Genomic DNA, 22637 nt, shown 5'->3' with positions numbered 1-22637 from the left:
TATCTATTAATTGATTTGGGATGAGTATAAAAGTTCTTGCATTGAAATTTTCATTTCTGATATGATTCAAAAATAGATTCCCTCTTTATTTCTTTAATCTAACAGAATATTTGAGAAAACTGAGAAGCTATTCTGTTTTCCTGATAGAAATTTAAAACATTTACATTAATTAAGGTAGTCATGCATGCCTACCTGGAATTGTGATTTTAATTTTTTCTTTTTTAAGGAGCTGATACTGCACACATGGATGGTGATCAAATTGTTGTGGAAGTACAAGAAACCGTTTTTGTTTCAGATGTTGTGGATTCAGACATAACTGTGCATAACTTTGTTCCTGATGACCCAGACTCAGTTGTAATCCAAGATGTCATCGAGGATGTTGTTATAGAAGATGTTCAGTGCCCAGATATCATGGAAGAAGCAGATGTCTCTGAAACGGTCATCATTCCTGAGCAAGTGCTAGACTCAGATGTAACTGAAGAAGTTTCTTTAGAACATTGCACAGTCCCAGATGATGTTTTAGCTTCCGATATTACTTCAGCCTCAATGTCTATACCAGAACACGTCTTGACAAGTGACTCTATACATGTGTCTGATGTTGGACATGTTGAGCATGTGGTTCATGATAGTGTAGTTGAGGCAGAAATCGTCACTGATCCTCTGACAACTGATGTAATTTCAGAAGAAGTATTAGTAGCAGATTGTGCCTCTGAAGCAGTCATAGATGCCAACGGGATTCCTGTGGACCAGCAAGATGATGACAAGAGCAACTGTGAGGACTACCTTATGATTTCCTGTAAGTCTTGGGGTACAGTGATTGCCAAAGGTATTTTTGAAGGCTGTCTTTCCTAACTTACATCAGGGGTGAAATTTTCTTGACTTCTATAAAAGTAAATTTCATAGACATTCCTGCGTTGTTTCAGCTTGGAGCCTGTCAGATAACTCAAAATTAAGAAAAGCAAAGTTGTACAGAATAAAGAGTCATTTCTCTATAAGGACGCAATAGAAAGATGAGATTTCTTCAGTCTAGAAAGACAAAGACGGAAAGGAATAGAACTGAATGTTGTGAAATCATGAAGTTTGTGATCAGGCTGTTACCAGCCTTTATTAGAATTAGGAACCCTATTGAAACATAAAAGGAGTTCAAATTGGAAAAAGATGTATAACCAAACTACTTATATTCTTGTATGTACATGTACTACTTATGTAATACTTATGTGCTTATGTAAAATACTATATAACAGATAGCATGGAGAAGAGCTCTGGCATAATGCTGAAACATAAGTGATTCTAAAACATGATTTCAAGTATGATGGACTCATGTTAAGTTACTGGAGAAAAGTAAGGTGTTTTGGAACACACCTCTAAATGTTTAACTTAATGTCTGGGGGAATAGCTGTGTCTTCTTACACATATTTCTTGGTACCATTTTTAGACATAAAGTCCTCAGTTGGATAGACCACATTTCTGACCCAGTGTGGAAATTCTTAGGTCTTTAGGAACTAAACATCAAACAAATAAAGACCCACTGACTATTTGCTTATATAAATTCACAAGACTATTTCTTTGCTTGAATACGTAATATAATACAGGAACTTAGTATAATATACATTGGAGTCCAGCATTTTAGGGAAAATACCTTTTAAAAGTTCTTAAGATTTTAGAAATCACAGAATTCTTTGTGTAAAGAAGAAAACACCATCATACACCATGTTGTTTATTGGGCCCCTGCTGTGTGTCAGATATTGTTGTAGGTAGTGCAGGTAGGGATATGTGCTACATTAAAAAATACATAAAACCCATTTTCCTTGGAGAGGTTACAGTGTACTGTGGGAGAGAACGATAGGTTGCACTGTGATACAGAGATGTGACTAAATTGCTGTGGAGACTGGATGGGGTTGCTGACCTTTAAACTCAAGGACAAGTTCTAGTTTTACAAGATGAAGAAAGGCATGGGAGAGAGGGAGACATTCTAGGCAAGTGATGTAGTATGTAAAAAAGGTCCTGGCCTTTGCTGGGAATGGCGGGAACTTTACAATGTGCTTGCATATCTTTGTGCACTTTCTGTTTAATTCCTTAGAATAAATTTCTAGAAATAGAATTGCTGGATCAAAGGGTATACACATTTACAAATCTGGTTGTAGTGCCTCAGTATTTTGCCTACTATAACTTTCCCCATCAAGTTGATGAGAATGTCCATTTTCCTACACTCTGACCAGCACAAGGTATTATTTTCCTTTTTAGTTTTTGCCAGTTTGATGGGAAAATATGGTATCCTGTTTCAAGTTTGAATTTATTTTAGGAAGATAATTCTGGTCGTAATACGGAATAAGAATGGGTGAGGGAGAGATTAGTGGCAGAGAATAGTTCAGATGGTTCACGTATGAAAAAAAGAAGATCCTAAGTACCTTCACGGTAACGGAGACAGAGAAAGGGAGCTGGATTCAAGAGAGATTAATTAGGAGGTAAAGTGGATGAAATTTGGTAACAGATAGAGTAGGGGTGAGTATTTGAGGGAGAAAGAAATCAAGAACGTCCCGAGGTTTCTACCTTGGGAGATGGGGTACCTGGTCATGCCATTACCTGGGAGGAGGAAATTAGAGAGCCAGGGACAGAAACTAAAAGGACTGTTTGAATGTAGGGAGCTATTTTCTTTGCAGTAAATTCACCTGCTAATATAGAAGGATAGGCAGAGGTTGGGTGGAAAGCTGAAAGATAGCGACAAAGGGTTGAAAAGCCTTTGTCAGGGGGGTGGACCAGGGCAGGAAGGTAAGAACTTACAAGATAGATTGCTGAATTGCATTGCAGGGCTACCTGAGATGGAGTCTTAGGTTTTTATGTAAGATGCACTACTTAGTATGAAAATACTGTTTTTAAATACCACTGTCAGATTTTCTGTTACAAGACCAGGCAACCCAGGGGCAAGACTGGAGAAAGTAGGAAATTGGGTTCACACTGCATTATGAAGGCATGAGGATCTGGTGGTGTACTCCTCTTTCCATTTTCTGCTTTGTTTCTTCTTAAACTTGGTTGCTAAGGAGTAAAATGCATGACTTTGGTTTAGCCTGTAGCTGTACATTATTTTTTGCCTTTATTATTCTTTAAGGAAGTTCAACCCTCCAAGAAAGTCATCAAAAAACCCCAGACGTTGCCTTAGTAACAGTTGACATCTAGTTGTACTAGATTCTTGGGTTAGAGTCCAGACTTGTAAAGTTTTCATTAAAAATTTTATTTATAGTCATCTTTCTTTTATCCCTGGCTGGTGTGGCTCAGTGGATTGAATGCTGGCCTGCAAACCAGGGCATTGCCGGTTCGATTCCTGGTTGGTTGGGGCACATACCTGGGTTGTGTGGGCCAGATCCCCGGTGCGGGGGGTGCGCAAGAAGCAACCACACTTTGATGTTTCTCTCCCTCTCTTTCTCCCTCCCTTCCCCTCTCTCTAAAAATAAATAAAATCTTTTTAAAAAAAAAACATTTCCATCATTACAGAAAGTGTTATTGACTAGTACTGGTTGGTAGTCTCAGTGAAATTGCAAACAATATAATCTCATTTTTACAACCCAAAGAAGAAATACAAAGGTTCAAAGACTGTAAGACAAGAGAGGCTGATAGAAAGTAAACTGACAAAATCAGAAAGAAGCGGAAGAGAAAAATAAAAATATCAACATAAAATCCACCATGGAAGCAACTATAACAATAAATATGCCTCAGTTTATAGCCAGGGGCAGAAGGACTGGGCTTTATGAAATTGCAAAAAATGACATGGTTAAAAAAACTAAGAGGAAAAATGATTATGGAGAAGATGGATAGATAAAGAAGACAAACACATGTAAGAAATTACAGAAGAAGGGAACAACCAATGAACTAGAAAAATATTTATAATGGAAGAAATTATTCTGAAATAAAGATATCAACTTTTGTTTCAAGAAATTGACAATAATAAAACCACCCAGTTATAATCATAGTGATGTTTAGTGAACTTTAAAACATTATAGGCATATCCACACAAATACTCAGTGCTAGAAGACAGGGGAACAATGTCTACAAAATTCTGAGAAAATGTAACCTAAGAAATTTATACCCATCCAAAACCTCATGGACTGACATTTTTAAGTATTTAGGAATTCAGACTATAGCATCCATTAGCCCTTTTTGACTGCTCTATGTGATAATGCATTTAGCAAACCAAAGGATCAATCAATAAAAAGAACTGTAGAATGGAGAAATTGTGATAAAAGGATTTGTAGTGAATATTGAATGAACTTTATTAAAGCTAACTATAAAATATTTGGGAAGAAGTGTGTGAATGTGTCAATTTCTACATCTTTCATAGTAAGGTGAAAATACATACTGGCTTTAAAATTAATTCATGTATTATGAGCAAAGTATGACTCAGTGTTTTTTATATTACCTTTAGAGGGTTAAGAACTAGTAATACCTAAACATTTACTTCAATATCAGTATTCATATATTTAACAGATGAACGTTGTGTGCTTTAACAGTACATCAGGCAGTATTGTAGGCACTTGGGATACATTAGTGAACAAAATAGATGACACTGCCTTTTGTGGAGGTAATATTCTAGCAGAGGTACACACATAAATAAATGATTGCACAGGTGATAAATGCTTGGGAAGAAGAAAAGTATAAAAACAGTTTTGGGTTACAAATGTGGTCGGGTTGCTGAGAAGATGACATTTGAGTAGAAAATTAATGAGATATCTGGTAGATATCAAAGATGTACAAGTCTGAATTTGGGAAATAAGGCTACAGTGGAGATGCAAAATTGGGAATAGTTAGCATATAGATGAAATTTAAGCTCTAAGACAGAATGAGATCGATCACCAAGGGAGTGATTGTGGATAAACCAAGACCAAGGACTAAGCTCTGGGGTTTGCAACATGAAGAAATAGGATCCTGCAAAGACTGAGACATGGCCAGTGAAGGGAGGAGGAAACCAAGAGCTTGGGTCCTGGAAGCCAAGTGGGGAAAGTGCTGCTGGACAATTAAGATGAGGGCTGAGAACGGATGACCTAGTTGAACAATTTTGGTGAAGTGGCCTGAGTGAAGTGAGTTTAGAGGATGTGGAATGACAAGAAATGGAGAAAAGGAGGTGGCAGACAAATGGGTTCAAGGGTTTTTGTTTTAAAGGTGGTGAAAGAATAGCTTGTTTGTTATGCTAAGGAAAACCAGTGGAGAGGGTATGAAGAGTTAGGAGGAGGCTTTAGCTAGGAGTGCAGATGGTTTTGCTGTGGTTACAGACCACTTTATGTTTTTATTTTTTATTTTTCAGACCACTGTAGTTGTTGATAGGTGGGTAGGTGGTAATCTTGTGATTGTTTCCATTGTTTCCTGTGAAGATCATCAACAAGCCCTGACTGGGTAGCTCGGTTAGGGCATTGTCCCCATACACCAAGGTTGTGGGTTGCTCCCCAGTCAGGGTACATAGAAGAAGCAACCAATGATAGTACAAATACGTGGAACAACGAATCGATGTTTCTCTCTCATCAGTAAATAAAAATTTAAAAAAGATCAGGGAGTGAGGTTGGGGAGGTGATAATAGAGGAGAGAACGTGGAAAATAGGAGAGGGGAAAAGTGGCAGAAAAGGTCTGCACATTCAGGGTCCTGAATTTGAAGTGAAGCTATCAGCACCTGTATGTGTGTTTTCCCAACCTGTTTTAGCCACACAGGTACTGGTGCAGAGGCAAACAGGAAAATTGGATTTAGCCAAGGTAGTATGGTGAAATGAAGAGAGGTGGAGCAAGGGATTGGAGAGCCAGGGAATGGGATTGATCATGGAATTAAAGTTTGAGTAAATTCTAACGTAATAATTTTTGTTTAAAAATAGCACATTACATTACCCAATATTCACTAAAAAGATCTCTGTTCATTCTGTCTTCCACCCTTTGATTTCTAAATATGCATAGAAATGTCTGAATAATGATCTGTAAATTCTATTGATAATTCCATGTGGTGAGATTTTGAGCATATTTTAATTTTTATACTTTTTAAATACTTGTCAATATAAGCTATATAATTTCTACAGTAAACTATATTTTTTAAAGTAAAGTTGCAGAAACATAAAGGAATGGAAATAAAAACATTAAGTTCAGGGTATGTAGTGTAGTCTGGGTGCTGCTGGAGGAGACAGGACTGGGAAGGCAGAAGGCGGTTTGCTCAGTTTGGTTGCTAGACTGCAATTTGTATTTTACTTGGTAGGAAATAGGGTACCATTCCCTGCTGGAGTAAGGTGACTGGATGTTTTAAGAAGTCTGACTGAGGGCAATGTCTAAGGGATGTTGGTGTGATGTCTTTTTTTATCATGTTAATGTATATAAAATGCAATTCCATTGGAATCCAATACCATACATTTTTCTATCTTGGCAAAAATTATAATGAAATTGGTCTTGAAACTTAGGTGAGAATAACAAAACAATATCACCTGTTTTCTAAGGTTGTCATGAGGAGTAAATGATATATTTTAAGGGCTTAGTATCATTCTTTGCATGTGGTATGTGGTGGGTAAATGTTTGGTGTTATCATTATTTATCACAACCACTGACATTTCTTACTCTATAGATTCTCCATGAAATGTTCTCCATATCAGCTTTTGCTGATTTTTAAATTAGATCAGTGTTCCTTTAATAAGCAATTTGTTTGAAGTGGTATAGTCCCCCCTGCCCTCCAGTAATTTTTATTTTCCAGGAATTACTGAGTTTTCTGAAGTCTTAATGAACTATATTTTAGATTATGTAGCGTTTCTTAGTATTGCAAATAACCATCCCTTAATTTTTCATCTTCAGGGGATGTTACTGAAGCTCCTTTGAAGCGGTATAAAGTATGCCTATATTTTGCTGTAGTTTTGATGTTACTAATGAAATTGGTGCTAAGTAAAATTTTTCTTCAGTTTGAAGTTTAAAATGCTGGATGAGATATAAAGATTATTATTCCATAAGGCTTGAGGAAACTGTGATGCCAGTTTTATTTTTTAAAAAGTAGAAAAAACTGGGAAGGAAATTTGCTAACATAATGATGGTATCTCTGGTTGGTGGGACTATTGGTGATTTTTTAAAAATACTAAATTATATACAGTGAACATATATTTTGTTAAAAGATCAGAAGATGAAAATAAAGGTCTGGGTTATAAAGACAAGGACCTCCTCACTCTGTCTCCCACTTCTCACTCACTGATTCACTCACTGACTTTGGGCAAGTCACATGCCATCTCAGAGCCTTTATTTCTTTGTCTGGAAAAGATGAGGATCAAATAAATAAAAGTATATAGAAATGCTAAGGAAATTGTGAAATGCCATGCAAATGGTAGTTATTATTAGAAGTAGTCTTAATTTTCAGAAATTACGCACTTCTGTTTTGGAGAGACCTTACTGTAAAGCTCTAGTTCTTCATTACTACATTAGAAGGCACTTACGCAGAAATCATATGTACAGTGACTTAATGTTATCAAAGCCTTCTTTGTCTGTTTTTAGAAGTTCATTTTTAATGGTAGCTTTAAAACCACAGTGGAGGGGGAAAAAAAAAAACCCCGCGGTGAAATTTTGAGTAACAGGACCATCAAAGTAATCTTTAAACAAATCACTTTTATAATATTTAATATTTAGATTAATTTCATAGGTTGAGTTATGGGGCAAATTCTCAAGGTGAAAATCTGAAGGTTAATTCTACTTTTGTCAAATGATGCAATAGCTTTGTTCAGCTCAGGTAAGCCTGTATATTTGAAATGTGTTTCCCACACATTTATGAAAACAAACAGAAAAGTCTTTTACTTCAGGTTACAGGTAAATACATGGCATTTTGCAAGCTCAAAAATGATTAGATTTTCTAGTCATCAAAGGTTTATTTTATGAGTACCGACGAGCTAATGTACACATAAACAGCTAGTCTGACCTTGTTCTTTGTAAACACAAGGGCACTTGATCTTCTAGTACTTGTTAGAATCAGTTTGGATAGGCCTTGCCAAAAGAGGCCAAGTTTCATCAACAGTACCAGCTGTCAGAGATGAATTCTCTGAAGACATAACAAACTTACTCAGGACTTTCCTGCTAGTTTGGTGAGATCTTCATCCTTCTAATGCAGTCTTAGCCTAAAACTCCAAAGCCACCTTTAAAAAAATAACATTTGTGCCCTGGCCGGGTGGTTCAGTTAATTGAAGCGTTATTCATTGGAAAGGTTGTGGGCTTGATTCCTGGTCAGGGCATACATACCTAGGTTGCAGGTTCTATCCCCAGTCAGGGTGCACACAGGAGGCAACCAAGGCATGTTTGTTTCTTTCTCTCTCTCCCTCCCCCCCCCCCACTCCTTCCCCCTTCCTTTCTCTAAGCATATCCTTGGGTGAAGAGTTAAAAAAATTTAAATAACATTGGCTCAGTCAGCTTGCGAATGGCATAAAAATATTTAGCTTTGGAAAAGGACAGGTGCACATCAGGCCAGAAATAAGGACATAATGCTGATTCTTTCCCCCTGCAAACCATATTTATTTATTTAATTCTTTTTTACAAACCATTTTTATAAAACATAGTCAAGAGACCTGAATTCAGGTAGTTGTCTTCAGAGTTCAGAGAACTTCTCTTTGTTTTTTGTTTTTTTAATTGCAAAGAGTTTATAATCAACTGGTCTCTCTGACTGTTCATATCATTAAGCTTGTCCTGGATCAGTTCAATTTCTCTAGCTTCTTAAGTTCTTAACCCAGTCTACCATTCACTCACTGGTAACCAAGTCCTTTCTTCCTATTTCCTACCCATGGTTGAAGCCAACAGCCATGAACTCCTCCAACTTTCTGCATTACAACCTTGCCCTTTTCCCTACATACAATGTAGCTACGTTCTCATCCAGGTTACCTTCTCATGTCTTGGAAGGATAGCATATTTCTCCTATTTCAGGACAATTCCTTTTATCTTTGTACCTGGTTTCATCTCTCTTTTCCTCTGAGATCTTGATCCAGAAATTTCACTATATCTTGCTTCAGCCTTCGCTTTATATTATATTTTCTCCCACAGATTGAGCATGCATGAATATTTTTATCAGGTAAACGGAAAAGCCCTTGACCCTGCAACCCATTCTAGTTACTGCCCCTTTGTTCACTTTATGTTTATCTTTAAAATTTTAAAATGTTATTTCTTCCATCACCATTTATCCCCTCCATCCCCTCTTCCACCTTCACCTCCCTCCACCCTGCAATCACCACACTGTTTTGTTAACTTTAAAAATAAGACTTCTTAAAGTCATACCTTCCATTGAATCCTCAACCCACATCTGACTACATACAGTCAAAGGGTGCTGTGAGCACAGAGGAATAGGGACAGGCACCAGCTCTGAGAGCTCTTAAAGATGTTACCCCTTGGATCTCAATGAAACATGCAGGAGGAGAGATCTTTTTCCTCATTTCTCTTAACATTTCTTCCCTAGTCACTCAGTCACCTAAATCACAAGTCCCATAGTTTTTCTGGGCTCCTTTGTCAAGTCCAGCCCTCTTCCCCATCTGTACTGTCTCTGTCCTGATTAGAGGCCTCAGCATCTGTCACCTGCATTATTGCAGTAGATTGACAAGTGGTATCCCTGCTTCATGTCACTCCCCTGGATCCACCTTTCTCAAGGCCAGTGTGGTATAGCAAAAATGATGATCTCAACTTGTCACTGCTTGACTTAAAAGTGTCCTATCACCTACAGCAGAGGTTGCCAAAATTCTGATCAGAATCCCTAGGGCAGGCTACCTCTAAATCTATCTATATATCAGGCCCCACCCTTGCAGATTCTGACTTTGTAGAAGTGCTGGGTGCTGGCCTATACTTTTAAGTTCCCTAAGAGATTTTGACACCTGACCAGATTTAGGAACCTCCAGCCTGCCAGGATCAAGTCTTGAGCTTCTGTGCCTGGTTACACAAGGCCTTCCATGACCAGGCTTCGGCTTAGTTGTTGGCCACATTTCCCATCATGCCCCGCATGTCCACCAGTTGAGGTAAAATCATTCAGTTTTGTGTGAATCAAGTTAAAGATTGTACTAGTTAAAAAAAAAAAAAAGTTTTGGAAATGGTAACATTTCAATACCTACTAATATTTGTAATGTGTTTCCTGTCTTTTTAGTGGATGATGCTGGCAAAATAGAACACGATGGTTCCTCTGGAATGACCTTGGATGCAGAGTCGGAAATTGATCCTTGTAAAGTGGATGGCACTTGCCCTGAAGTCATCAAGGTGTACATTTTTAAAGCTGACCCTGGAGAGGATGACTTAGGTAAGAGGACACCTTCAGCATATTACACATCCTGATCCAAACACTTCAACCTGATTGCTTTTGGGTGGGTTAGATTGAGAACTGTGGAAACCTTTTCTGAAAATAACTTTTAAGCAAGGATTCCAGTGTGGCAGTAGGAAAGTATGTAAAATGTGATAAGTGAAATAGGTGGAAATGAAATTTTCACATAAATTCGTGGAGCTGTCATCTTCCCTGATAGGTGGCACTGTAGACATTGTGGAGAGTGAGCCCGAGAATGATCATGGAGTGGAACTACTTGATCAGAGCAGCGGTATTCGTGTGCCAAGGGAAAAGATGGTTTATATGACTGTCAATGATTCCCAACAAGAAGATGAAGATTTAAGTAAGTAGGTGGCCTTCTCGTGGGAGAAAGTTTTATCTCTGTAGATCTTTAAAAAACATAAATAAATATATAGCCAATGTTTAAAGGAAACAAGTGGCATTATTGTAGAGATTATTATGCTGCTGTATTCCAAGGGAGCCATCAGTGTGACTTATTATGTATGCTTAGAATGTTGCTTTAAAAACAAATTATGGTGAAAACCACAAAGTGAATGATTCATTCAAATACTTGAGTGCTTACTATGTGAAAGTCATGTTCTAGGTATGTAATATTTGAACCTTCTTTCTACTTGTCTGTTAAATAAATGAAATGACAGTGTCTCTCCTGTGATCTCTGTGAACCTGGTCACAAAAGTTTATATAATTTTCTACTTAGATGTTGCTGAAATTGCTGACGAAGTTTATATGGAAGTGATTGTAGGAGAAGAGGATGCTGCAGCAGCAGCGGCAGCAGCTGCCGTGCACGAACAGCAAATCGATGACAGTGAAATCAAAACCTTCATGCCGATAGCGTGGGCAGCAGCTTACGGTAAGTCGCATAGCAGCTCTTAGGATTGACTTGGTTTTTGAACGTGGATTCATGATTGAAAAACAGTTTCTGTGGTCTTAGATTTCAGAAATCTGAAATGCTAGTAACCTGTAAGGATTATTTGATTTGAACAGGAGTAGAGGAAGATTATAAAGTCTACTTTTTTGTCTTTATTTTTAACAGGACTTTCTTTCATGTGTATATATAGCACACAGAAGGAAGTATTGCAAGAAGTGTACAGGCTTTCAAACTGAAACTTTTCATCTTGATTATATCTGGCCCATACCTTTTTAATTTTGGGAGACAACGAGGGAGTCCATGGGGCCAAATGCTTTCGTGTGTTTTTTAGATTTGTAAGCTAGGCCATTTCTCCTGGTCTTGCTATAATAAATGTGGTTATGAAACCCATTAACTAGAATGGGGAATTTCTGTCATTCATGAGTATCATGGCTTACTTTTCATTGTTGTAGTTAATAAAGAATCCCTAATTCTTTATAATACAGTATAATTTTGTTTTTTAATGCGCATCGTTAGGTAATAATTCTGATGGAATTGAAAACCGGAATGGCACTGCAAGTGCCCTCTTGCACATAGATGAGTCTGCTGGGCTCGGCAGACTGGCTAAACAAAAACCAAAGAAAAGGAGAAGACCTGATTCCAGGCAGTACCAAACAGGTGAGGGCACGCGAGTTCCACAGCGCAGCTTGCTTTGCAAGCTCTCAGATGAAACTAGTATGTATCCACAGAGGTGTTGTGATGGCATTTTAGCTGTTAGACCACATGTAGCTTTTGTGTATTGAAATGGAAAATACAATTTTAAGAATTCAGTGATATTCATGAATGATTTTCTTGGATAAAAAGAAATAGGGAATGTATCAAACATGAATGAAAAATTTTAAAACTTGGGTGATTTTATGTGGAAATGAAAAGAGATCCCTCATACGTTATAAGCATTAACTTTAAAAAAAAAACTAATGTATTGAGAGAATCTGATTATGTCTGTGTAAAGGAAGCACAATTTATAGAGCAGCAAGACAGGTACTTCTGTTCATGTGACACATTCCTGTCTATTCTTGTATGCCCATGTGCATCTCAAACATTTTATAGTATATTTAAGCCTTACTCTAAGTTGACATAAGTTATGTTTTTTTGAATAACCAAAGCAGAAATTGTGATTATGAAACTTTATGGATAATTTCCCACCAATTTCTAAATTGACAATAGCTTTAATCACTAGTTGATGGAAGTTCCATATTTATTCACTTTTTTTTTTTAACTGGAGGGAGTGAGGTTGGTATAGTCGTACTGAATGAAGTATCCAGACCAGGTTGTTCTTTATGACAAGGTTGCTATATCTCTTAGGTTGAAAAATGGTAAAAAAGCAATGTTAGGTAGCAAATAGCTCAACTTATGAGTACTTGCCCAATAATGTTCAGAACACACCCTTTAAATTCTTGAATAAACCAAACCAGAACTTGGTTTGATCACTCACACACCTTTCTTTTCCTTTTTTAGCAATAATTATTGGCCCTGATGGACATCCCTTGACTGTCTATCCTTGCATGATCTGTGGGAAAAAGTTTAAGTCAAGAGGTTTTTTGAAAAGGCACATGAAAAACCATCCTGAACACCTTGCCAAGAAGAAGTACCGCTGTACTGACTGTGATTACACTACGAACAAGAAGATAAGTTTACACAACCACCTGGAGAGCCACAAGCTCACCAGCAAGACAGAGAAGGCCATTGAATGCGATGAGTGTGGGAAGCATTTCTCTCATGCTGGGGCTTTGTTTACTCACAAAATGGTGCATAAGGAAAAAGGAGCCAATAAAATGTACAAGTGTAAATTTTGTGAATATGAAACAGCTGAACAGGGGTTACTGAATCGCCACCTTTTGGCTGTCCACAGCAAGAACTTTCCTCATATTTGCGTGGAATGTGGGAAAGGTTTTCGTCACCCGTCAGAGCTCAAAAAGCACATGCGAATCCATACCGGTGAGAAGCCCTACCAATGCCAGTACTGCGAATATAGGTCCGCAGACTCTTCTAACTTGAAAACACACGTAAAAACTAAGCATAGTAAAGAGATGCCATTTAAGTGTGACATTTGTCTTCTGACCTTCTCAGATACCAAAGAGGTGCAGCAACATGCTCTTATCCACCAAGAAAGCAAAACACACCAGTGTGTGCACTGCGACCACAAGAGTTCGAACTCAAGTGACTTGAAACGACACATAATTTCAGTTCACACGAAAGACTACCCCCATAAGTGTGACATGTGTGATAAAGGCTTTCACAGGCCTTCAGAACTCAAGAAACACGTGGCTGCCCACAAGGGTAAAAAAATGCACCAGTGCAGACATTGTGACTTTAAGATTGCAGATCCATTTGTTCTAAGTCGCCATATTCTCTCAGTTCACACGAAAGATCTTCCCTTTAGGTGTAAGAGGTGTAGAAAGGGATTCAGGCAACAGAATGAGCTTAAAAAGCATATGAAGACACACAGTGGCAGGAAAGTGTATCAGTGTGAATACTGTGAGTATAGCACGACAGATGCCTCGGGCTTTAAACGGCATGTTATTTCCATTCATACGAAAGACTACCCTCACCGTTGTGAGTACTGCAAGAAGGGGTTCCGAAGACCTTCAGAAAAGAACCAGCACATAATGCGGCATCATAAAGAAGTGGGCCTGCCCTGATAATACTTTACAGACGTTTGTGGAGATGTTGGCCTTGAAGCAGAAAATTCATTGTAAAGCCAATCAGTCTCATTCACATATAATACTGTATATTGATTTATGCTGTATACAAATAGAATATCGCTTCTAATTGACTTTTTTTTTTTTTTTTTTTACATTTTGTTCAGTAGTGTGTTCTGAATTCTATTCAGTTTGTTTAATCAATGGGGAAGAACAGCAAGAAACAAGTTTCTTTTAATGAACTAAACCTTGCTTCTATACTGAAATTTCCTATCTTATTAGTTTTATATTTATTTAAATATTTACCTTGCTTACCTTGATGGTACTCTTCTAAGAGCATTTAACTTAAAGTTAGGGAAACTTTAGATTGAGTCAACATGATTACTTTCAGAGTAACTATTTTTCCCTGATGGATTTCTCACAATAAAATTGTCAGAGACATCTACTAACATAAATGGGAGATTTAGCAGTCATGTCTAATTAGGCTACCATGGAAGTCATTCACTTGTCTTGCTTAATCTTTTCAGACCACATGACAATGAAAGTTTCCGTTTGAACTTTTGCATCCCTGGCATTGCTGAGTAAAGAACAGTGGCTGGGTTTGTGTTTACTTCTCATTTTGTTTAGCAGACAAAATATACTTTAGGGGGGGGTGCTTTCTTTGGAGTATTTACATCTTTTGTCAGCATAGCAAAGTTATAGAAAACTTTACTGAAAAATTTTGCTTGATCTTGTTGTATTTTGATTATTCTGTCTGTGCTGCTTTGTCTTGGAATGGTTGTGTGCTACAAATGAGACTTACTGGGGACTGCATTTGGGAATCTCCTAGAGGTAATTTGTAGCTCTTAGGATCTTTTGCAACTTTATATATGTAAATGTACCCTGAATTATGTATATGCACACATATATATATATATATATATATATAAAACCATGTATCTGTGTGTATTGCTTATTTTACATATTTATACACACAACCCCAAGTAGTAGTTTAAAATCTATAATGAAAAGTATTAAATTTACAATAACATGAAAGATGCAGGGATGTATGAGAGCATTTTGTAAATCATGCTCTTCAGAGAGACTACTCAGGTGAAGAATTAGAAGGAAAATAAGGACACTAGTATTTTTAAAGAGTAAAGGTATTTTCTTTTAAATATCTTTGGTAATTGAAAAATAGAAGTTAAGATGTTTCTAGATAGAATGTTTTCATACAACTTCAGCTCCATGCCTTTATATTTTTCTGAAAAGCTAATGAGTATCCAGACAGACCTTCCTCAGTTCTCTCTGAGAAGCCCCTGCGAGGACTCTATCACCAACCAAGGGAGACTCAGGAAGCTACAGCTCCATGTACCAGAGACTGGGTGCTAATTATGATTTACACTTTTCAAGTTCAGCCTACTCTGTTATTTCTTAGTTATAGCTAGGAAATTTTCAAAAACTTAATGCACAAGTTGGCTTTGATTAGAACATAAGATAAAGGTATGTTTTAAGTGCATGAGGAAAATCTGAGGCCTTATTTGGAATGTCACCGAGTCTTTCACTGTTTTGTTTTTCTTTGAGGGTTGATATTGTTTAAGCAAATAGTTCTGGCTCATAAAATGGATGCAGTTAATGAGAATTTGGTTGTGTTAAGATACATTTTGGGGAACAGAAGACAGTTTTGGGGGTCCTTAAATTGGCTGTCAGCACATATGAGTACCTGGCACATCGTGGGAGATTTAGGACTTTTCTTCCCACTTGATAGCTGCCTTGCCTCTTCATTATGGTGCTCCATCCTCTTTCTCTTTCATCTTTCTCTTTGTTGTTGATATCTGTATTCAAGAGTTTGTAGAGTTAGAAATCTAAATATTGGGTGTTTGGCAAGCCTTTGAAGTGCTGGGTTCATTTAGTCCAGTTCTAAGTCAAGTTCTTTAAGCTGGTATGAACTCCAACCTGAATGCCAGTCAGAACCAAGGCCTGGGCCTGTCCCAGTGGGAACTCCTGTGTCCTCTTGGCCTCCATAACGTGCTTTTTAAAAAAAAAGTAACTTAAAATTGTGTGATTCATTACCCTGTAGCAGTTCTATTCTTGAAAGCTCTGTCTGTTTTTTTGTGAGAACCTTTAAAATCTCCCTTATTTTTTATTTTTCTCAGATTAATGTAAAACACTTAAACCGGAAATTTAGTAATTTTAAAACATTCTGTAAAATTGATACAGAAAATATAAATAATTGGTCATCTATATTTTTTTAAATAAACTGAAAGATAAAGAACACAGCATTTTACACACTTTATATTTCTCTTACATAGTCTGGAATCATACACAGTTCTTTTCTTTTTAAAGCACAATATTGAAACCTTTAAAAGGTATTTAAGGGTTTGGTCAAGTGAATATTATAAAATGTGTTTGTCTGTATAAAGAGAAAATGAAATTGTAGTCACTTATGTACTGACATTAGCTACAACCTAGTTTTAATTCTTAAAACAATTTTGATTAGCAAAGCTAAAAAACATGGTTGTTTCAGTTAAATGTTTTAAAGAGGTACAGATTTTTACAAGGACATAATATAAGTTATTGTTCTGTAGAAATATCCTATTAAATATTGTATGTTCCTCCCTCTGTACACTTTGTAAGAAAAGTAAAATACATAAAAAGAAAATCATATAGGGATGTGTGACATTATTGTAATTGTGTACTTGAGAATAACGTGCAAAAATAAAAATCAGAATATTTTCCTGTTACTGAATGTTTAGTCTATTTGATACCAGTACTAAGTTAATGCTTTTTCTTAAGAAAAAAAATGTACAGTTTTTGTAAACCTAATAAACATCAAAAGCAGTGTATTATTTTCATTTCCCCATTTCTTAATTCCTTTTATGCAGCAGGGAAATTCAAAATGCTTGATTGCTTTGAATTTTGTGACTAGAATGCAAATACTGATAATATTTCAACCCTGCAAATTTGCAAGTAATATTTCAGGGAAGAGGTGATTGGTCAATCCTTTGATGAGCATATCCTTGAAATTCATTTTTTCTTTTTATCTTCATGAAGGATTTGTTTTATTAGCATCTCCAATTCCCGAGATAACTTCCCTTGCGCAAATTGGTTTTTGAGAGCACTTAAAGTTCATTTCAGTATCAATCTGTAGCACATTGAATCAGTGGGGGTTGTCACCACCCTCCACAGCAGAAGCCCTGCCCTAAGGTTACCCCTTGGTGCCAGTTTGGAGGGCCCTGGTAGACACTAACATGCTAGAGAATGGTCACTGTCATAATAAAAGTCAGAAAGTAGGTAAAAGTGGTCAGGAGTCACAAAAGAACAAGATAGATTTGAGTCATTGATTTTTAAAGATGAGATCCTGCTGATCTTGAACTATATATGAATTAAGTGTTTGCCTAATAGTTGAGACAGTAAGTAATCAAAACTTAAGTGATCCAGAGGACATGGTGAATGTCACTGTCTGGAGCCATGCATCAGAAAAACCTTAGCATGATGAGAAACTTAGTTGTAATATAATGCCTGACAGATAACATCATTCCAGTCTGTCATCCCAGGCAGTCAGATCAGGTATTGCTCTGTTCTCTGGGAGTCTTAGTATTAATTTCCTTTATTTCCCACAAATTCTAAGATTCATGTAGAGAAAAGCATGCCCACTCAAAATCTTAAAAGGGTGCTGTTTCAGAACAGTGGTTTTCAGATGCTGCCAAATTCTCAGTCCCACCCCAGACCCACTGAATCAGAAAACTGGGCTGGGGACACAGTGATCTTGTGTCTTAACATGTCCTTCAAAGTGATTCTGATTCATGTTCAAGTTTTGGAAACACTGTTTTAGAGCACTTGAGGAACTTCAGATTAGAAACACACACATACAAACAAAAGCCAGAAATAAGCAGTTGAAGGTGAAATGGGACTCACAATTTATACCTTGGGTTTATCCCTTTTAAAGTGTGAGCCTGCCAGTCAATAAGTAAATCCTTTAGGTCACAAATAGCCTGATCTTCATAAATCTTGTATAACCTCCCTAAGTTACACTCCTCCAAGGTAAATAGAACTCAGAGGAAGATACAGTAGGTAGAAGAGAAGGGCTGAAAAGTGTGTGTGTGTTTAATTAGTTGGCCCAATGTTACTTAAGTAATTCATATCTGAAAACCCATTTTGCCACTTTCTGTAACTGTTTGGATAACGTCAAAATTAAGTTTGCCCTTTTGGGTTTTGTTTTGTCTTTTGTGTATATATTGTTTGCCTTTTTCATAAAATAATTCTTGGATTTGTTATATATTGTTCTTGTTATTTTTGACATCTGCTATTGTAAATAAATTCCTATTTTGTTTTACGTTACCCTAGTGGAGTGTTGGCTATAGACAAAGGCAAACCCCCACCCACACCCACACCCACACCCACGGAAACGAGGGATCTTAAATCACACACTTAATAAATTCCCAACACAGTGTAAGCTGGAAGTGATGGGACCTCTTCAGTAGTCCCACACTTCTAGCACCAATGAACGTATCACTGGTGCACACAGGTGTATAGCATCTGCACCTGCTCAGACTTTAAAATCACTTTCATGACCTCTGAGATGGAAATTCTTAGTGTATTAAGTTGGAGGTACAACTCAAGAATGAGTCTCCTTTACTTGGTTTTCCCTATTCACGTGGTCCCATGCTACTTGTATTGCTGGTATCTGTGAACACAGATTTCGCATCATAATGACTTGCTGATAATGTAAAGTCATTAGGATACTTTGCTACAGAAAACCTGCTTAGGAATTGTAGATGGCATTTGTTCATGATGTGAATTACCACAGAAATATCTAAATGCGTTGACAAAAATAGAGTAGTTAACTAGAACTATATTACAGTATTTTGCTTTCCAAGAGAGGCCAGTTTCTGCTTTCCCTTCCTTCATACTTGCGTTTGGCTTTAAAAGCAGAACCCATTTCCTTTTGCCTGGGCTTTGAAATAAGGGGAGGTCTTGCAAAGCCATCTGTTGGGGTTTTGGAGGTTCTAATTATACCCTTCCTCTCTGGGTTCTAACCACATTGAAAATAGATGCAACAAACCGCCAGTTGAATGACTTCATTTAGTAAAGCTGGGTTGGGAAATCCAGAGGCTGACTATCCCCCTCCCCCTCCCCGCCCTTATAGTCCCTGACCAATGCAGCAAGTCATTTGAAGGTGAGGGGCCCACCCTCCCCTCTGTGAGCTATAGGGAGATGGCTTGGTTTCCCACCAGAGAAATGGAGCAAGTGGGCGAGGATGGCTGTGGCATTCTCCCCAGCGCTCCCAGCCTGGGACTCGGGGAGAGCAGAGAAGAGTTCCCTTATGCCATGCTCATGAAATCATAGGGGTTAGTCCTGTTCTGGCGGCCCTCTAGCATTAGCCCACTAGCAAAGTGTGAGGTTGTTTATCTTTCACCTTGCGTATTACATATTCGTTTTCCCTTACTGACTTTCACTGTCCCCTCTCTGGGTAGTGGTTGTGACAGAATTTCAAAGGTTTAGTTCCTGTTTCTCCCAGGGCGGTATGCTTTAATTTTTCTTCAGAAAAATAACTTCTAAATGGCAAATTTACTTAACTATACAAACATGAAATCTTGCAGGTTATTTTTATTGCATGTTTTCATAACAAAATCTGGAAAAATGGTCACCCATGGAGACACTTTCTTTATTAAAGGGCTTGTTCATCTTTGTTCTTTTCCACTTTTATTGTGTCCAGCAATTTTCTTTTCTAACATCCAGTATTTCAGTATGTACTGGTTTCCTTAGAATTTTTTAAAAGATTTTATTTAATTTTAGAGAGAGGAAGGGAGGGAGGAAGGGAGGGAGAAAGAGAGGGAGAAAAACATCAGATTCTCACACTCCTCAACTGGGGACCTGGCCGGCAACCCAGGCATGTGCCCTGACTGGGAATCGAACCAATGACCCTTTGCTTCTCAGGCCAGCACTCAATCCACTGAGCCACAGCAGCCAGGGTGTGTTAGAATTTCTTTAATACACTTTCTTTTTGAGAGGATATGAAAAGTTCACAATGGTACAAAGAAGAAAGTAAAAGGCCTCCAACCTCCCCAATCCCATTATCTGGAACATTATCATCCTTTTAAAAATGGCTTTAGTGAGTTTTAACTTTATAGATTTTTCAATTGCAAAATACACATAGTAACAAATGTACAACACAAAATAAGTACAAAGACAAACAATGATCTCATCCACACACTTCCTCCAAGCCGATTTGCTTGAGGTAATCATAGTTAAGAGACTGCGCCTTTCCTCCACGCTCACACAAACCCGTACAGATGCGGAAAGAGAGCAGCAGCAGGCTGGGGCCCGGGGAGGGGGAATTCAGTTTTCTTTCTTTTACTAAAATGAGATTATGCATCTTTGCAAGTCACTTAATATATCCATTCTTCTGGGACAGTAGACCGAGCTCCATCTCATTCTCTTTACTAGCTCCATAACTTTTCAGAGATTGGACCCATAATTTAGTCCACCATTCCCCTTCTGATGGACATTTAGGTTGTTTCCAGTTTTCTTTCACTGCATGAATGCTAGAATAACTATCCTTGTGCATATAATCCTTACATATTCAGGCTTCACTTTCTGCAAGATAGATTCTCCCAAGATGTGATTGCCAGGGGAAAGGATATGTGCTATTTTTAAAATGTTACCAGACATTAGCAGATTATTTTTTTGTTAGAATGTAAATTCCATGAGTGCAGGGATCTTTGTACGTTTTGTTCATCGCTGTTCACCTAGAACATGGTGTGTAGTCGGTGCTGAGGAAATACTGGTTGGAAGTTGAGGTTCCCAGGGTTGTTGTAATTCACACTTCCACAACAATCAACGTAGGGGAGGGCCTGTTCCCCTCAGGCTTACAAACAGTGCGTGTTAGAGCCAGTATCACAGGTAAGAAAACCTCTCTCTCTCCCCTTGCCCTCAGTGTTTCAATCTGCTTTGACTTGGCTCTCAGGGCAGTGAAGTAATGCTTTCATTTGTCTAATAGCCCTTTGACTTTTCTCTTTGAAGAGTCACCTGTTCAAATCCTGTGCCCCATTTTGTCTTTAGAGCCTTTCGTACATTTGGCCTGTCAGCTTTCTAATATATTTGCTGCACATCTTTCTAGTCTATGATTTATCTTGCTGTTGTTTGTGTTGCCTTTGATATATAAAGATCTTCAATATTTGTAGAATCAAATATGTGTCTCCCCCTCACTTTATGATTCCTGGGTTTTCTTGTCCTACTTAAAAAGGTCTTTTCTACCCCAAGGTTCTACAGATATTTGCCTAGATTTCCTTTGGATAGTTGTATTGTTTTAATTTGTTTGGATTTTTACACAATTAAAATTATTTCGTTGATGATGCTTGGCAGGAGGTCTAGTTTCTTTTTTCTCTTGGATAGAGAGCCCATCATTGCAGTTTATTAACCATAGTTAATAAGCCATCCTGTTTATTAAGCCATCCTGTACCCCCTGAACAGAAATGGCCCTTTGTTACGTGTAAGTTCATGTATAATCTTGTATTTACTTCTGAAGTCTGTTCTGTTTTACTGATCTATTTGTTATTCTTGTACTGATACATGGTTTTACTCACAGTACTCTATAGTGAACTCTACTATCTAGAAGGCAAGTTTTTTTTTCTTTTTTTATGGTTTTCTTTGCATTTATTCTTCCATAGGAACATTAAGATCATTTTATCCAGTTTCCCTTAGAAAGACACATGGGAATTTCTTCTTTTTTTTTAAGATTTTATTTATTTACTTTTAGAGAGAGGGGAAGGGAGGGAGAAACAGAGGGAGAGAAACATTGAGAGCCACAACAGCCAGGGCTGACCCACTGGGATTTTGACTGAAATTGCATAAATTTTAATTTAATTCAATTAATGTATTTATTTTCAGAGAGGGGAAGGGAAGAAGAAAGAGAGGGAGAGAAACATCCAGGTGTGGTTGCCTCTTGCATGCCCCCAGCTGGGGACCTGGCCCACAACCCAGGCATGTGCCCTGACTGGGAATGGAACCGGCAACCCTTTGGTTTACAGGCCGGCACTCAATCCACTGAGCCACACCAGCCAGGGCAAATTGCATTAATTTTTAGTATTAAATTGAACCTGACATTTTTAACATATTGCTTTCATATCCGTGTTCCTCCATTTATTCTGGTCTTATTTTACATTCTTTAATAAAATGTTCATAGCTTTCTTCATATACAGGTCTTATACTTTTCATAAGTCCATTATAATTTTTAGCCACCTAGATACTGTTAGAGTGTAAAGACAAGCTATTCGATGTTTATATATTTTTCATGTATCCAGCTTCATTTCCACATTATCTTCTCAATTCTAACTGTGCTTTAGTAGTCTTTTGAATTTCTATGTGTGCAACCATATGGCAAAAAGATGTCTAATTTCCTTTTTGTGTGATATGTTAGCTAGTGCTTTTAAAGCAATGCCGAATAATATATGTGATAGAAGGCGTTTCTGTGTTCCGCCTGCTTTTCATGGGAATACTTCAGTAAGTAACCACTTAGTATAATGTTGGTTTTGGCAAGTAGCATTTTCCAAGGTTAGATGGTCTCCTTTCATTATTATTTTATTTAGAGATTTTATTAGCAATGACTAGTTAATATTATCAAATGTCTTTTAGCCACCTATTAATATAATTACTTGATTTTCTCTTTTTTTTGTTGACATAATGAAGAATATTGAATTACAGTGCTGGATTTTGTAAAGTTAAATCATATTCGTATTTCTAGGATAAAAGTACCCTACTTAGGTAATTTTTATTGTTCTTTCAAAATACTGAAGCTTAAATTGGCTAGTATTTT

At 37.4% G+C, this 22637-nt stretch overlaps 1 protein-coding gene across 7 annotated transcripts in view; it reads left to right on the top strand.

Annotated features, from left to right (window-relative positions):
* ZFX (zinc finger protein X-linked) overlaps nt 1-16447 on the top strand; it is a 36095-nt gene extending 19648 nt beyond the window's left edge. For 6 of the 7 annotated variants that reach the window (XM_053917068.2, XM_053917065.2, XM_053917069.2 and 3 more), the window contains 6 exons: nt 227-796; nt 10100-10249; nt 10470-10613; nt 10989-11141; nt 11676-11816; nt 12657-16447. In XM_053917068.2, coding sequence (XP_053773043.1) covers nt 227-796; nt 10100-10249; nt 10470-10613; nt 10989-11141; nt 11676-11816; nt 12657-13840 — 2342 coding nt within the window. In that variant the 3' untranslated portion in view covers nt 13841-16447. The remainder of the gene's footprint in view (nt 1-226; nt 797-10099; nt 10250-10469; nt 10614-10988; nt 11142-11675; nt 11817-12656) is intronic. The other variant, XM_053917070.2, reaches the window with a different exon arrangement.
* Nucleotides 16448-22637: the final 6190 nt, after the last annotated feature.

Source organism: Desmodus rotundus, chromosome X (assembly GCF_022682495.2).
Source record: "Desmodus rotundus isolate HL8 chromosome X, HLdesRot8A.1, whole genome shotgun sequence".
In the NCBI taxonomy this organism is placed as follows: Eukaryota; Metazoa; Chordata; class Mammalia; order Chiroptera; family Phyllostomidae; genus Desmodus; species Desmodus rotundus.
This window is presented reverse-complemented; position numbering and strand designations above follow the sequence as displayed.